At 40.1% G+C, this 17626-nt stretch overlaps 1 protein-coding gene across 1 annotated transcript in view; it reads left to right on the top strand.

Annotated features, from left to right (window-relative positions):
• Positions 1-788: 788 nt before the first annotated feature.
• CNOT6 (CCR4-NOT transcription complex subunit 6) overlaps positions 789-17626 on the top strand; it is a gene marked incomplete at its 5' end in the record, with an annotated part of 38083 nt that continues 21245 nt past the window's right edge. The window contains 3 exons of the mRNA XM_081091926.1: positions 789-900; positions 7878-8064; positions 9620-9705. Of these exons, the coding sequence (XP_080948052.1) occupies positions 789-900; positions 7878-8064; positions 9620-9705 (385 nt within the window). The remainder of the gene's footprint in view (positions 901-7877; positions 8065-9619; positions 9706-17626) is intronic.

Below are 17626 nucleotides of genomic sequence, written 5' to 3'. Positions count from 1 at the left end.
TATAGAAGATAAAGTTCTGATGTGGAGGGAAAATTTGACATTGGAGCAAATTGCCAAGAAATGTCCTTATAGGCAAGGTGATGGGGTAGAATAAAGTGCCAGGAGGGCAGGCACTTTGTCCCTAGTTAAAGAGAGTAGATGGGCATAGGTCAGAGTTCATACAAAGGCCTCTTCTGGTTTTCTGTTTTAATGAGAAAATAAAAGAGCAGGAAGATAGAGGATGAGTGTTGGAGATTTGGAGAAGTCAAATAGAAGAAGGGGCTAGGAATTTACAGTGTAAATTCTGGTCCATGTAATGAGTTTATTTGAGGGAAATGATTGCTGACTGGCTCTCTACTATAAATTAACATAATGGTAAGTTTTTCTCTAGCTATGTTTAGCTGTGCAGGCAGAGAGTTGGTTAAAGTGGGTTATGGTTCATCCAAATGAAGAAAGTGAAGTAAAACTGGGCGGGAAGTTTGAGGGAATATGCACAAGAGTGAAATTTCATTCCACTTAAATATTTCAGAATGTGTCTATAACAGGTAAGGATTTAAAAAAAAAACACCCACAAGCAAAATGAACAATAGTCCTTTGATATCAACTTATTTAGTTTTTCAAATTTGTCTGGTTCTCAGAAATGTTTTTTTACAGTTAACTTGTTCAATCCTCCATTTCTTCAAGGAGCTCCTAATGGGAAATGTTATTTAGAGGTTATAATATGGGTGTCTATTTTTTTAAAAAGATGTTCTTTTCGGTTATTTGATTCTTCATAGTACTGATTGGTTTCTTTTCTTAATTCAACAGGCATGCCCAAAGAAAAATACGAGCCCCCTGACCCTCGGAAGATGTACACAATTATGTCCACTGAGGAAGCAGCAAATGGAAAGAAATCACATTGGGCAGAACTTGAAATAAGTGGTAAGACAGACATGCAAGCATAAATTTATGGTATGGAAATTAAGTCAGTAGAAAATTAAGGGGTTTTTTTGTTTTGTTTTTTAATTAAATCTTTATTGTTCAGATTATTACAGTTGTTCCTCTTTTTCCCCCCAATAGCTCCCCTCCACCTGGTTCCCCCCCCACCCTCTCCCCCCCCCCCCCCACTGTCCTCATCCATAGGTGTACGATTTTTGTCCAGTCTCTTCCCGCATCCCCCACGAAAATTAAGTTTTTTATGCCAGTTTATAAAAGTAGCAGTGTTGTATTTTACCAGCACTAATTTATCTTGGAAGCAGGAAGGTCCAGTGGGAAGAACATGGTTTGAGTCAAAGTTCAAAATTCATTCAGTGTGTGTGTGTGTTTAATATATTTATTGATTTCAGAGAGGAAGGGAAAGAGAGAGAGAGATAGAAACATCAATGATGAGAGAGAATCATCGATTGGGTACCTCCTGCACGCCCCCTACTGGGGATCAAGCCTGCAACCCAGGCTTGCGCTCTTGGCCAGAATCAAGACTGGGACCCTTCAGTCTTGCAGGCTGACGCTCTATCCACCAAGCCAATCGGCTAGGGCCCATTCATACTTTATGCTCTCAGTACCAGTGTCCTTTTATAAAATTGGAATAATATCAAGGATGAAATGAAAATAACACATGTGAAATGCCTCATGTGCAAAGGTTTGTTCTGGTACTTAATTCTCTGATAGAGTAGGATTGAGCTTTTGCATTATCAAATTACAGATTTCCAGTGGGGTTGGACCTGGTTGTTCTAGTATAAGTTCTAGGATAGATTTGTTTCTCCTCACTTTCTTCACTTGCTTTTTTAAATCTGAGTCTCTGAGGACAGTCCTGTTCAGAAACAGAATCTTAAAAATTTGAAGTAGATCTCAAAGTTCCTTTCTACCTTTAGTGCTTCGTAGACATTTTCCGAGAAAATTTGAGCTCCCAGATCCATAGAGGATATCCCCAGCATCCTTGCCAATGGACATGCAGCATTTTTTTTTTTTTAATTCTTCAAAGGTGAAGGGACATTACTTCTGAAGCAACCAGTGCTAAAGAAGTTTTCTTTCAATGTTGTCCTAATGTGCCTCCCCATACTTTCCAGAAATAATACAGAGGAAGTTTCCTCTTCTTTCTGTCCTTGATTATTTTTTTTAATGTAATGCAGCAAACATTCATGTGCTATGTGTACAATATTTTGCCAGGTGCTGCACTAGGCATATGGAGATATATAAATGAAAACTCACAGTCCCTCTCACACTGGAGCTTACAGCATATTAGTGAGTGAGAAGAAAGGAGTTTACCAGTATAAATAACTAATACACAAACTATAACTGCCAGGTCTAGGTAGAAAAATGTTATATTGGAATGAAATTGAAAATAATCTATACTAATAAAAGGGTAATATGCTAATTAGACCGGACATCTTCCGGACAAAGCCACAGCAGCGGGGGCCAAGGCAGAGGTGGTTGGGGGCGATCAGGCCTGCAGGGGAGGACAGTTAGGGGCGATCAGGCTGGCAGGGGAGGGCAGTTAGGGAGCGATCAGGCCGGCAGGGGGGAGCAGTTAGGGGACGATCAGGCCGGCAGCAGGGAGCAGTTAGGGGGCGATCAGGCCAGCAGGGGGAGCAGGTAGGGGGTGATCAGGCTGGCATGGGGGGAGCAGTTAGGGGACAATCAGGCCCACAGGCTGAGGCGGTTAGGGGTGATCAGGCCGGCTGGCAGGCAGGCGAGCCATTAGGAGCCGGCAGCCCCGGATTGTGAGAGGGATGTCCTGGATTGGAGAGGGTGCAGGCCAGGCTGAGGGGACTTACCCCCCCCCCCCCACCGGCCCCCTGTGAACAAATTTTGTGCACTGGGCCTCTAGTGATAATAATCTTCCCTTGTTAGCCTAATGAGTGAGTAAACTCAAACTCCCTCTTCTGTAGCCATAGAGATTGGTTTACCTCTCCTGATCTTTATTTTTATTTCTTATTATTTTATAAATAATTCTTTATTGTTGAAAATATTACATATGTCCCCTATTTCCCCCATTGACTCTCTCCAACCCACCTCTGTCCCAGGCCTTCACCACCCCGTTGTCTTGGTCCATGGGCCATGCATACATGCATACAAGGTCCTTGATTGATTACCTCCCTCCTACCCACCCTCCCCTGCCTTCACTCTGAGGTTCTGCACTCTGTTCCATGCTTCCATGTCTCTGGATCCACTCCATTCATTAGTTTATTTTGTTATTTAGATTCCACATATGAGTGAAATCATGTGATACTTGTCTTTTTCTGACTGACTTATATCATTTAGCATAATATTATCCAGGTCCCTCCATGCTATCTTAAAGGGTAAGAGATTCTTCCTTTTTACTGCTGCATAGTATTCCATGATAAAAATATATCAGAACTTTTTTATCCATTCATCAACTGATGGGCACTTGGGTTGTTTCCAGATGTTAGCTATTGTAAATTGTGCTCTATGAACATAGGGGTGCATACATTCTTTTTTATTGGTCTTTCAGATTTCTTAGTATATATTCCTAGAAGTGGGATCACTGGGTGAAATAGCAGTTCCATATTTAATTTTTTGAGGAAACGCTATACTGTTTTCCATAATGGCTGTACCAGTTTGCATTCCCACCAGCAGTGTACTAGGGTTCCCTTTTTGCCAGCACTTGTCATTTGTTGATTTGTTGATGGTAGTCCTTCTGACCATGATATCTCATGGTCATTTTAATTTGCAGCTCCCTGATGATGAGTGACTGAGTATTTTTTCATATGTCTCTTGGCCATCTGTATGTCCACTTTGAAGAAGTGTCTAGCTAGGTCCTTTGCCCATTTTTTAATTGGATTGTTTGCCTTTTCTATTAAGTTGTATGACTTCCTTATGTATTTTGCATATTAACCATTTATCAGATGTATCATTGCCAAATATGTTCTCCCATACAGTGGACTCCCTTTTTACTTTGTTGATGGTTCCTTTTGCTGTGCAGAAGCCTTTTATTTTGATGTAGTCCCATTTGTTTATTTTCTTATTAGTTTCCATTGCCCTAGGACAGTGATGGTGAACCTATGACACGCGTGTCAGAGGTGACACGCAAACTCATTTTTTTGGTTGATTTTTCTTTGTTAAATGGCATTTAAATATATAAAATAAATATCAAAAATATAAATCTTTGTTTTATTATGGTTGCAAATATCAAAAAATTTCTATATGTGACACGGCTCCAGAGTTAAGTTAGGGTTTTTCAAAATGCTGACATGCCGAGCTCAAAAGTTTCGCCATCACTGCCCTAGGAGCTGTATCAATAAACATATTGCTATGAGGGATGTCTGAGATTTTGGTGCCTATTGTTTCTTCTAGGGTTTTTATGATTTCACAACTTACATTTAAGTCTTTTATCCATTTTTAGTTTATTCTTGTGTATGTTGTAAGTTGGTAGTCAAGTTTGATTTGTTTGTATCTGTCCAATTTTCCCCCACACCATTTATTGAAAAGACTGTCTTAACTCCATTATATGCTCTTGCCTCTGTTGTCAAATATTAATTAAACGTAATGGCTTGGGTTGATTTCTGGGTTCTCTGTTCTGTTCTGTTGATTTGTATGCCTGTTCTTGTGCCAGTACCAGGCTGCTTTCATTACAGTGGCTTTGTAGTATAACTTGAAATCTGATACTGTGATTCTTCCAACTTTGTTCTTCTTTCTTATGATTCCTGTGGCTATTCGGGGTCTTTTTTGGTTCCATATAAATTTTTGAAGTATTTGTTCTAGCTCTGTGAACTATGCTATTGCTATTTTAATAGGCATTACATTGAATCTATAGATTGCCTTGGTTAGTATGGACATTTTAATGATGTTGCTTCTACCAATCAATGAACATGGTATATTCTTCCACTTGTTTATATCTTCTATCTCTTTTTTCAACGTCCTGTGGTTTTCCAAATACAGGGTTAAGTTTATTCCTAAGTATTTTAATATTTTTGTTGCAATGGTAAATCAGATTGCTTGTTCTATTTCTCTTTCTGAAAATCATTAGTGGTATATAAAACAGCCATCGATTTTTGGGTGTTGATTTTGTATCCTGCTACATTGACAAATTCATTTATTAAATCTAATAGTATTTTGGTGGAGTTTTTAGAGTTTTCTATGTACAATATCATGTCATCTGGAAAAATGAGAGTTTTACTTCCTCCATCCCAATTTGGATGCCTTTTATTTCTTCTTGTCTGATCTCTATGGCTTAGACTTTCAGTGCTATGTTAAATAAGAGTGGTGAAAGCAGACAGCCCTGTCATGTTCCTGTTCTTAAGGGAAATGATTTTAGTTTTTGCCCATTGAGTTTGATGTTGGCTGTAAGTTTGTCATATATGGCCTTTATTGTGTTGGGATATGCTCCCTCTATTCCCACTTTGCTGAGCGTTTTTATGAAAAATGGCTGTTGGATTTTATTGAATGCTTTTCCTGTGTCTGTTGATATGATCATGTGTTTTTTGTCTTTCAATTTGTTTATGTGATGTACCACGTTTATTGATTTGCAAATGTTGTATCAGCCCGACATTCCTGGAGTAAATCCCACTTGGTCATGGTGTATGATCTTTCTAATGTAATGCTAGATCTGATTTGCTAGAATTTTATTGAGGATTTTAGCATCTATGTTCATCAGGGATATTGGCCTGTAATTCTCTTTCTTTGTAGTGTCTTTATCTGGTTTTGGAATTAAGGTAATGCTGGCCTCATAAAAAGAGTTTGGAAGTGTTCCCTCCTTTCGGATTTTTTTGGAATTGTTTGAGGAGTATAGGTGTTAGTTCTTCTTTGAATGTTTGGTAAAACTCCCGTGAAGCTATCCAGACCTGGGATTTTGTTTGCTGAGAGTTTTTTGATTACTACTTCTATTTCATCAGTTGTTATTGGCCTATTCAGGTTTTCTGATTCTTCCTGATTTGGATTTGGGAAATTGTATTTTTCTAGGAACTTGTCCATTTCATCCACATTGTCCATCTGTTTGGCATATAGTATTTCCTTACAATCCTTTGTATTTCCATGGCGTCAGTGGTTACTTCTCCGCTTTTGTTTATGATTTTTTATTTATTTGGGTCTTCTCTTTTGTTTCTTGATGAGTCTGGCTAACAGTTCATCAATTTTGTTTATCCTTGCAAAGAACCAGCTCTTGGTTTCATTGATTTGGGGGGGGGGGGGGTATTGTTTTTTTAATTTCTGTCATTTATTTCTACTCTAACCTTTATTTCCTTCCTTCTACTTATTCTAGGTCAGTGATGGTGAACCTATGACACGCGTGTCAGAGGTGACACGCGAACTCATTTTTTTTATTTTTCTTTGTTAATGGCATTTAAATATATAAAATAAATATCAAAAATATAAGTCTTTGTTTTACTATGGTTGCAAATATCAAAAAATTTCTATATGTGACACAGCATCAGAGTTAAGTTAGGGTTTTTCAAAATGCTGACACACTGAGCTCAAAAGGTTTGCCATCACTGTTCTAGGTTTTTCATGATGTTCTCGTTCTAATTCTTTACGTTGTAGGCTTAAATAATGTATTGTTGATTTTTCTTGGTTTTTTTGAGGTAGGCCTATAGTACTATGAATTTCCATCTCTGGAATGTGAAATCTATCCTATATAATAAAAGGGTAATATGCAAATTGACCCTAACAGCAGAACGACTGGGAATGACTGGTCACTATGACACACACCACCACGGGGCAGATGCTCAATGCAGGAGCTGCCCCCTCATGGTCAGTGCACTCCTACAGGGGGAGCTCTGCTCAGCCACAAGCCAGGCTGATGGCTGCCAGCACAGCAGTGATGGTGGGGGCCTCTCACGCCTCCTCAGCAGCGCTAAGAATGTCTGACTGCAGCTTAGGCCTGCTCCCCGCTGGCAAGTGGACATTCCCCTAGGGCTTCTGGACTGCCAGAGGGATGTCTGACTGCCACCTTAGGCCCGCCCTAAGCCAGCAGGTGAACATCCTCCGAGGGGTCCCACACTGCAAGAGAGCATAGGCCAGACTGAGGGACCCCCCCCCCCCCAGTGCACAAATTTTTGTGCACCGGGCCTCTAGTATATATATAAAAGCTTAATATACCAAGTGTCTGACCAATGGGTCAACCATGCAGTCGACCGCTAGACCAATTGCTATCATGTGCACTGACCATTTAGGGCAGACGCTCCGACCAGTAGGTTAGCTTGCTGCTGGGGTCCAGCTGATCAGGACTGGGCAAGACTGGCACAGCCATGCCCTGGAGCCCTCCCGTGGTTTCTCCCCAGCCTCTAAAATATTTCTTCTAATTAATTTCCTTTCAATGTGCGTGAATTTGTGCACTGGGCCTCTAGTGTTCTATAAATGTGTATTGAATCGATCTGATTCAGTGTTTCCTTGTTAAGTTTTTGTCTGGAAGATCTATCCAGTGAAGTCAGCGGGTGTTAAAGTCCCCTGCTATGACTGTATTGTTGCCCATCTCTCCCTTAAAGTCCTCTGGAAGTTTTTTATATATTAGGTGCTCCTATAGTGGGTGCATATATGTTTATCAGGGTTATATCCTCTTGTTCAATTGATCTCTTTAGTATTATGTAGTGACTGACCATTGTTGTCTCTTGTGGTGGCCTTCATTTTTGAAGTCTATTTTGTCGGATACAAGTATTGCTACCCAGCCTTTTTTTTTTTTTTTTTTTTTTCATTTCCATTTGTATGGAAATTTTTTTCCCCATCCCTTCATTCTCCTCCTGTGTGTCTTTGATGTTCTGAGGTTTGTCTTTTGTAGATAGCACATAATTGGGTCGTGGTTTTGTATCCATCCAGCTACCCTATATCTTTAGATTAGAACATTCAATCCATTCATATTTAAGGTTATTATTGATAGGTACTTATTTATTGCTATTTTAATTCTGTATGCTTATGAGATTATAGAGAATACTATAATCTTTCCCCTATTTTTGTTGTTGTTTTTACAGGAAGAGTAAGAAGCTTAAGCTCATCTTTGTGGTCACTAACTCACCTGACAGCTTTGCATCTGAGTGACAATTTCCTGTCCCGTATTCCTTCAGACATTGCCAAGCTTCACAATCTGGTGTATCTGGACCTGTCCTCAAACAAAATCCGGAGTTTACCAGCAGAACTCGGAAACATGGTATCACTCAGGTATGCAGATTCAACTTGGTACCTAACTGTATACCCCTTAAAACAAAAGAGAGTGTTTACCTTAGTAGAAACAATACTCAGTTTGATGGTATTTGACCAAAAGTAAATATAACTATCCTTTATATAAGGTTTTCTTAGAAAATTGAATGTCAGCTAATAAATAATAAATCAAGAAATCCATGGTCTAAAATTTGTTTTATTGCTGTTTTTTATAATATACTTTATTCTTGAGTCAAAATTTCTTAACAAATGGGGGTAAACAAATAGAAGGCACTGTGTTAATCTCACATATGCAGTCACCTATGACAGTTCTGGTGCTTTCCCCCCACTACATTATGGGCACTTCATACAGGGCTCAGGAAACCATTGCCAGTTAGTGAAACCTTTTTGGTTATTTCAGGGCATGTATGCATGATAGTAATAAAGCCTGGACTTGAGAAAAGCTAGAATTAGGCATTGAATTGGGGGACTATAGTTTGGAGTGTAGGATTGGATGGGATATGGAGTTGCACAGAGTTCAGTTAGGAATCCTGACTTGTGTGATTTGGGACAAGTTTCTTAACCTCACTGAGTGTTTCCTCATCTGTAAAGTTGCTGTAAAACCTACCTGCCAAGACTGAGATTAGAGATATTTGAAATAATAACTAAAAAACAACTCAGCCTAACTGGTACATACTGTATCTTACTCTATTGCTGTCTTCAGTCCAGCCTTTTTACATTTTTTTAGGTTTAATTATTGAGTATATACTATGATCCTTTCTCCTAAACCGGTGATGGCGAACCTGTGACACGCATGTCAGAGGTGACACGCGAACTCATTTTTTTTGGTTGATTTTTCTTTGTTAAGTGACATTTAAATATATAAAATAAATATCAAAAATATACATCTTTGTTTTACTATGGTTGCAAATATCAAAAAATTTCTATATGTGACACGGCACCAGAGTTAAGTTAGGGTTTTTCAAAATGCTGACACGCTGAGCTCAAAAGGTTCACCATTACTGTCCTAAACCAAATTTACTTAAAGGACCTTTTTTCTATCAGTAGCTATTTTGAGTTGATATTACATGATCATCTTCATTCTCTTTTAATAATTCACATATTAGACTGCTTTATCATTTTTATAATTTTCACTTTCTTAAACATGTATAGTAGTAGACTCTACATGAGCTAGACCAGTGCTGCTCTCAGGATGATTGTTTAGACTGCCAGTTTGCAAACTAATACAACATGTGAGAGAGATTTTATATCTTTTGAATCTAATACCCTTAAAAAATTGGGGGTTCTATTTTTTTTGGTCTCTCCACCCACCACCCATTTCATTTATTTAGCAACTCATTGTTTCCCTGTATTTTACAAATGTATTGGTTTGTAGAAGTTTGGGTTTTTGTGTTTTACTACATAGGATTTGAGAAGCACTGTACTAGACATTGGAATATAATATGAAATTTTGTCAATTTTAGGAGCTTATATTTCTAGAAATCATATTGTTGATTTTAGCTGTTAGTTAAAGGTTAATATGTCTGCTGACTACCTGGAAATTTTACATCAACAGGGAACTCCATTTAAATAACAACCTGTTACGAGTTCTACCTTTTGAGATGGGGAAACTGTTTCAGTTGCAGACTTTAGGCCTAAAAGGTATGACTTCCCATATTTGTGCTTATTTTGGTTTGTGTATACAGTGGGGCCTTGACTTACGAGTTTAATTCGTTCCATGATGGAGCTCGTAACTCAAATTACTCGTATGTCAAATCAAAAGTGAACGAACGAGTGAGACATGTGATGCTGGGCTGATGTTGTGGCGTTCACTGTGATGTTCGCTGCACCAACTAGCGGTGGGGTATCTGAAGCTGGCTTATAACCCTAATTTTAGCTCGCAACTCAAAGCAAAAAATCAGCGAAGAGACGGCTCATATCTCGAAAAACTCGTTAGTTGGGACACTCGTAAGTCAAGGACCCACTGTATGTGTGTGTGTGTGTGTGTGTGTGTGTGTGTGTGTGTGTGTGTGTGTCTTTGAGTCTAATGAAGCCGTAAGAGGGAATCCTTTTGCCTGGGGATTTATAGGCTAAGTCTTGCCCAGACTTCATCAATTTCTTAAGCACATGGAGTAGTTTTCTCTCTTGTCCACCTATAAACTGTCTACTAGTCTTTGTATTATTTTTACTCCTAGTCCAGCATTGCTTTTCTAGCCTTTGTTTCAAACGCCTCTGTTCTGGTGATACATTGCTGAGGTTATACTTCTTTTTTTTTTTTTAATTAAATCTTTATTGTTCAGATTATTACATTTGTTCCTCTTTTTTCCCCCCATAGCTCCCTCCACCCGGTTCCCACCCCACCCTCCGCCTTCAACCACCCTCCCCATGTCCTCATCCATATGTGCACGATTATTGTCCAGTCTCTTCCCGCATCCCCCATACCCCTTTCCCCCCCAAGAATAGTCAGTCCACTCCCTTTCTATGCCCCTTATTCTATTATATTCACCAGTTTACTCTGTTCATCAGATTTTTATTCACTTGATTTTTTAGATTCACTTGTTGATAGATGTGTATTTGTTGTTTATAATTTGTATCTTTACCTTTTTCTTCTTCTTCCTCTTCTTAAAGGATACCTTTCAGCATTTCATATAATCCTGGTTTGGTGGTGATGAACTCTTTTAGCTTTTTCTTATTAGTGAAGCTCTTTATCTGACCTTCAATTCTGAATGATAGCTTTGCTGGATAAAGTAATCTTGGTTGTAGGTTCTTGGCATTCATCACTTTGAATATTTCTTGCCACTCCCTTCTGGCCTGCATAGTTTCTGTTGAGAAATCAGCTGACAATCATATGGGTACTCCCTTGTAGGTAACTAACTGTTTTTCTCTTGCTGCTTTTAAGATTCTCTCTTTGTCTTTTGCTCTTAGCATTTTAATTATGATGTGTCTTGATGTGGTCCTCTTTGGATTCCTTTTGTTTGGGGTTCTCTGCGCTTCCAGGACTTATAAGTCTATTTCTTTACCAGGTAGGGGAAGTTTTCTGTCATTATTTCTTTTCTTTTTTTTTTAATATATTTTATTGGTTTTTTTTTACAGAGAGGAAGGGAGAGAGATAGAGAGTTAGAAACATCAATGAGAGAGAAACATCGATGAGCTGCCTCTTGCACACCCCCCACTGGGGATGTGCCCGCAACCAAGGTACATGCCCTTGACCGGAATCGAACCCGGGACCCTTGAATCCATAGGCCGACGCTCTATCCACTGAGCCAAACTGGTCAGGGCTGTCATTATTTCTTCAAATAGGTTTTCAATATCTTGCTCTCTCTCTTCTTCTGGCACCTCTATAATTTGGATGTTGATACGCTTGAAGTTGTCCCAGAGGCTCCTTACACTATCTTCATGTTTTTGGATTCTTTTTTCTTTTTGCTTTTCCGGTTGGGTATTTTTTGCTTCTTCATATTTCAAATCTTTGACTTGATTCTTGGGATCCTCTTGTCTGCTGTTGGATCTCTGTATATTATTCTGTATTTCAGTCAGTGTATTCTTAATTTCTAGTTAGTCCTCTTTCATATCCTCAAGGGTCTCACTAAATTTATCGGTGGTTTCTAGAAAATTCTTGAAAAACCTTAAAAGTGTGGTTTTGAACTCTATATCCAGTAGTTTGCTTTCCTCCATTTCTGTCATTTGTGATGTTTCTTTGTCTCCGCATTTTGGTTGCTTTCCTGTGTTGATAGAGTGGCTTTGTGTGCTAGGTGTCCTATAGGGCCCAGTGGCTCAGCCTCCCCAATTACCTGAGGTGGACACTCTTGGTGCACCCCTTTGTGGGCTGTGTGCACAGTCTTGTTGTAGTTAAGCCTTGATTGATCTCGGAGCCCCAGCCAGATGGGCGGGGCCTCCCTCTGCTGGGCAGTGGATCTTGGGGCAGTCGATCTCGGGACCCCGCAATCACTTGCCCCATACAGAGAGGCCCAGGCCACTGGCCAGCAACACTGTGGTGGGTGTGCGGGGCCGGCCAACGATCGCCCACAGAGGGAGGCCCAAGCCAGTCAAATGATTGTACCCCACACCTGCCGCCCACAGAGGGAGGCGGCCGTGGGAGGGGAGGGGGACAGCACTGCACAGATGACAAGCAGTGGTGGTGGGGCGGGGCGGCGCAGGAGGGAAAGCCCTGATCACCGGCCAGGCCTAGGGACCCTACCCAAGGGGTCCCGGATTACAAAAGGGCGCAGGCTGGGCTGAGGGACACCCTCCATACACACACACACACACACACACGAATTTCGTGCACCGAGACTCTAGTTTGTATATAAAAGCCCTGTAAATGTTTCGTTATATTTATACCTGAGGTTTTCTGTGGGTTTGGTTTTGTTTTGTTTTTTGAGTATTTGTTGATGATACAAAACTTAAAGTTTTATTGTCCATGTGTTCACTCCTCAGAAATGCAATGATGTTTTATATTTTCATGTTGTATTTTAGTAGGAGTTGCTTTTTAATATTTTTGTAGAGCTTTTGTTAGTTTGTTTTAATTGGGGGAGATTTTCTTTTTTTATATATGTTTTAATTGATTTCAGAGAGGAAGGGAGAGGGAGAGAGAGATGGAAACATCAATGATGAAAGAGAATCATTGATCGGCTGCCTCCTGCATGCTCCACACTGGGGACAGCCCGCAACCAGAGCATGACCACCTGGTTCATAGGTCGCCGGTCTGGGGGGATTTTTCTATGTAAAAAATTTTCATCTGCAGGTAGGAACAACTTTATTTCTTCCTTTACAATATGTATACTTTTTGTTTTAATCTTCAGTCGAGAATATGTTCACTTTTTAACTGATTTTAGAGAAAGAGGAAGGGAGAGAGAAAGAAGCTTCGAAATAGAGCATGGATAGGTTGCCTCCCATATGCACCCCAACTGCAGTCTTTTTGTGTATGGGATAATGCTTCAACCAAATGAGTCACCTAGCCAGGGAATTGTGCGTGTGTGTGTGTGTGTGTGTGTGTGTGTGTGTGTGTGTATTTATATATTTATATTTATATTTCTTTTCTTGCCTTATTGCATTGATTTGAACTTCTAGCACTCTGTTTGTTGAATGAGAGTTGTGAGAGCAGATATCCCTTCTTTTTCCCCAACTTGGAAGAAAGTGTTGTGTTCACTACTAAGTATAATGTTAGCAGTAGGTATTTTGTAGGTCCTCTTTCTCAACTTAAGGAAGTCTCTCTATTCCTCTTTTTCTGGGAGTTTTTAATCATGAATGATTGTTCCTTTGTCAAATGCTTATTAATATGCATCAGGTGAGGGCTCATGTAATTTTTCTTCTTTAGCCTGGTAATTGTTTTCACATATTGAGAACCAGACTTGAATTCCTGGATAAGTCCGACTTGGTCATGGTGTACAAATTTTTTATACTTTGCTGACTTTTGTATGCAATATTAGCTTTATGAAATGAATTTGAAAGTGTCCCTCATCTCTTTACTGCAAAAGATTCTGTGGAATTGAAGTTAAATGTTTGGTGGAGTTTTCCAATTTAACAATCTGGGCCTGGAGATTTCTTTCCTGGTCATTTTTAAATTATGAATTTATTTTTTTAATAGGTATACAGCTATTCAAATTGTCTGTTGGGTTTTGATAGTTTGTGTTTTTCAGGGAAGTAGTTCATTTTCTCTGTGTTGATAAATTTATGTTGAGTTGTTCATAGTATTTCTTTATTCTGTTCGATTTCTGGATGTCCTCTTTTATTTTTAACATTGGTAAATTTTGTCTTCTCTCTTTTTTTCTTTGTCAGTTTTGATAGAGGTTTGTCAGTTTTATTGATCTTTTCAAAGAAATGGCTTTAAATTTATTTTTCTCTTGTTTTCAATGTCATTGATTTCTGCTCTTTAGTATTTTCATTCTTTTTACTTTGGGCTTATTGTGTTATTTTTCTCTAGGTTCTTAGGATGAGAATTTGGATTTAATGAATTGGAACTTTTTCTCTTGTACTATATGTGTTTTTAGTGCTGTAAAGTTCCCTCTTGGCACAGCTTTAGCTGTATCCAGCCACAAATTTTGATATGCTGTATTTTTATTTTCACTAGCTCAATGCATTTTTTAAGTAAATCTTTATTGTTCAGATTATTACAGTTGTTCCCCTTTTTTCCCCCCATAGCTCCCCTCCACCCAGTTCCCACCCCACCCTCTGCCCTTACCCCCACCCCCCCAACTGCCCTCATCCATAGGTGTACGCTTTTTGTTCCCAAGTCATACACATGGAAAATGTAGCTATTTCCATCCTCAACGTGTACCTGTGTTCGGCCTCACAGGGACCGTCTCAGCCTCGCAGGGGGCACCACATCCCACGTTGGGGGTGAAGGTGTGAGACAAGCTCCTCTCGCTGTCTCTCCTGTTGCTCCCTTGCGTATCGCCGATGTTGGAAGTTTCTGAGAGCAGTCTGCAGGTGCTGGACATCATACTTTAACTGGTCAACACGAAGTTTGGCATTCTGTCATTTGTTGGGCGTCTCCTTGCTGGACAAAATCTCCAGGCATTCTTGCTGGCTGAATATCTGGTATGCTTGCTTGGATTTCGTTTTCTACTAAGTGCACAGACTGCTTGTCTGCCATCTCCCAGCGTCCCATGTGAGACTGGATCTGGTGTACCTGTTTGTGCGTTTGCTGGTACAGCGGTTCCATGTTGCCAGCCCAGCCAGGTCCGGTTCCGGCTTCCTCCGAACCTGATTCTGCTTCTTGAGTGTGTCCCTTATGGGTGTGAGGAGTTGAAATCTGCAGTTTGTTGGGTTAAGCTGCAAAAGCGCAGGTGGTTCCTTTTGTGCCACTGGCACAGCTTGGGTGGGGATGTAAATTGAGTAGGGCTGGGTCTCAGGGCATCACCAGGGCGGAGCAAACAGCAATGGCGACTCCTCACCTCTCCGTCTCTGCATCCCCGAGTGCCAGCGAGCAGCTCGGTGAGAAAGCCACTCTCGCTTTCTGACCCACTGCCAGGCCGTCCCACCTCTCCCCATAGGGGTCTGGGACCTCAGAATCCCGCCCCAAACAAACTCAGTGGATTCGAGAGTTTGTAACCCCTTTCGATTGAAAAAAACCGCACATCCAGTTGCAGCTCGCCTGGCGCATGACTCCGTACCTCTGTTCTTGGCGCCTCTGCATATCCTACTCAGTCTCAGTGCTCTTCTTTCTTTCCTTCCAGATGTAGAACTTCCACTGGGCCAGCTTTCCCATGGCTCTGAATGACAGCTGTTTTGTCTTATAGTTGTTATTTTCAATGTTGTTGTGGGAGGCAGCATGCACAGGTGTGTACCTTATGCTGCCATCTTGGTTCTCCAGCTCAATGCATTTTAAAATTTCCCATGAGACTTTCTCTTTGATTCATGGCTTATTCAGAATTTCAAAGTGTTTGCAGATTCTCCTATTGTCTTTCAGTAATTGATTTTTAATATGATTCTATTGTGGCTAAAGAATACATTCTGTATGATTTCGCTTCTTTTAAATTTGTCAAGATTTGTTTTATGGCCCACAATATGATCTACCCTAGTGTTTGTCCCTTGGGCACTGGACAAGAATATGTATTTGTCTTTTATTGGGTAGAATAGTCTATAAATCTCTATTTGATCCTATATATTAACCTAGAGTCTATTAGATTGATGACACTGTGGACTTTTTTGTCTAGTTCTATCAATTGTTGAGAGAGGATTAATGAAATCTCCGATTATAATTATAGATTTCTCTATTGTCCTTTCACTTCTATTAGTTTTTGCCTAATATTTTTCAGCTCTGCTGCTTGGTGACTACACTTCCAGAATTGCTATGTCTTCTTGGGGATTGACCTTTTAACATTACATAATGGCACTCTGGTGATTTTACTTCCTCTGAAATCCCTTTTATTTTATGTTAATGTAGCCACTTCTGCTTCTTTAATTAATATTTGTATGATTTATATCTTTTGCCATTCAACTCACTTATATTGTTGTATTTGAAGTAAGTATCTCATGGACAGTATCTACTTGCGTCATGTTTCCTGTGGATTACTTGAACATCTTTTTACATCTCCATTTTGTTTTGTATGTAGTGTGTCTGAGTTATCTATTTGTATATCTTTTTAGTGGTTGCTGTAGATATTGTTTTAAATATATACCAGGGTCCCAGTGCACGAATTTGTGCACCTTGAAAGGAACTGTGTGCTGCGAGGCTGCAGTGGGCACAGGGTGGGTCTTGGCCCCTCCCCCATGCCCCCGCCGTGGCCTCAGTCCCCTTCCTGCCAGCTGCCCAGTCGCTCCTCAGGAGCAGGGGGAGGTGGTGAGCCCTCGGGCAATCAGGGCTGACAGCCACTGCTCACCCCTCCTGACGGTGCCAAGCGATCGCGGCCAGCAGTGGGTGTGAGAGGCAGCTGCTGACCCCAATTGCCCTTCAGGACCAGGGGAGGTGGAGGAGCCCTGAGGGGCACTGGAAGCAGGTGCAAGCATCAGGCGGGACCGCGGTGCATGGGAGCAATGAATTTTCCATAACCACCAGAGGCTCGTCCCAGTGACAGCACCCAGCATCCCACCTTGGTCTGGTGGTCAGCGCACATCATAGTGACTGGTTGTTCAGTTGTTCCACCATTCGGTCTATTTGCATATTAGCCTTTTATTATATAGGACAAGTCATTATAGTCTGCTGGTATTATCATTTTACTAGTTTGAATGAAGTATAGAAACCTTAACTTTTTTATGACCTTCAGTTTTACCCCTATTTATGATATAATTGTCTTACATGTTTTCTCTACATACATTTAGAAACAAATCAGTGTTATAAGAAATGTTTTAACCACCAAAGATGATTTAGAAAATTTAAAGTAAGGAAAGCTCCCCACCCCCAGCCCCTTCCTAATGTTTTAAGGTTCCATCTTTTATCATTTCCTTTCTATTTAGAGAATTTCCGTTAGTGGTTCTTTAGGGTAGATTTATTGACAACAGGTTCTCTTAGTTTCTGAGAATGTCTTTATTCTTTTTCTTCATTCCTAAAGGATATTTTCACAGTATAGGATTCTAGATTGATAGTTCTTTTTTTTCTTTTGTTTCTTTTTTTTTTTTTAATATATTTTATTGATTTTTTACAGAGAAGAAGGGAGAGGGATAGAGAGTTAGAAACATCGATGAGAGAGATCGATCAGCTGCCTCCTGCACACCCCCCACTGGGGCTGTGCCCGCAACCAGGGTACATCCCCTTGACCGGAATCGAACCCGGGACCCTTGAGTCCGCAGGCCGACACTCTATCCACTGAGCCAAACCAGTTCGGCTCTTTTTTTTCTTTAGCACTTGAAAAATATTGTGCCACTTTCTTCTGGGCACTGTAGTTTGTGACAATAAATCAGCTCTTATTCAAATTGTTTTCCCCCTCCAGGTAAGTGTCTTTTTTTCTCTTATCTTCAAAAATTTTTATTTGTCCATAGTTTAATTATCATGTGGTTTGGTATGGATTCCTTTAGTTTTTGGTGTATTGAGGAGTTTTCAGCCATCATTTTCTTGAGTACTTTTCAGCTGTGTGCTCTTTGTTCTCTGCTTTCATGACTCTGAGGTTTTTATTTTATTTTTTATTTTAATATTTTCATTTCTTTT

Source organism: Myotis nattereri, assembly GCF_964212035.1.
Source record: "Myotis nattereri genome assembly, chromosome: 5".
Lineage (NCBI taxonomy): Eukaryota > Metazoa > Chordata > Mammalia > Chiroptera > Vespertilionidae > Myotis > Myotis nattereri.
Note: the sequence above shows the minus strand (reverse complement) of the source record. Positions and strands in the feature narration are given on the sequence as shown.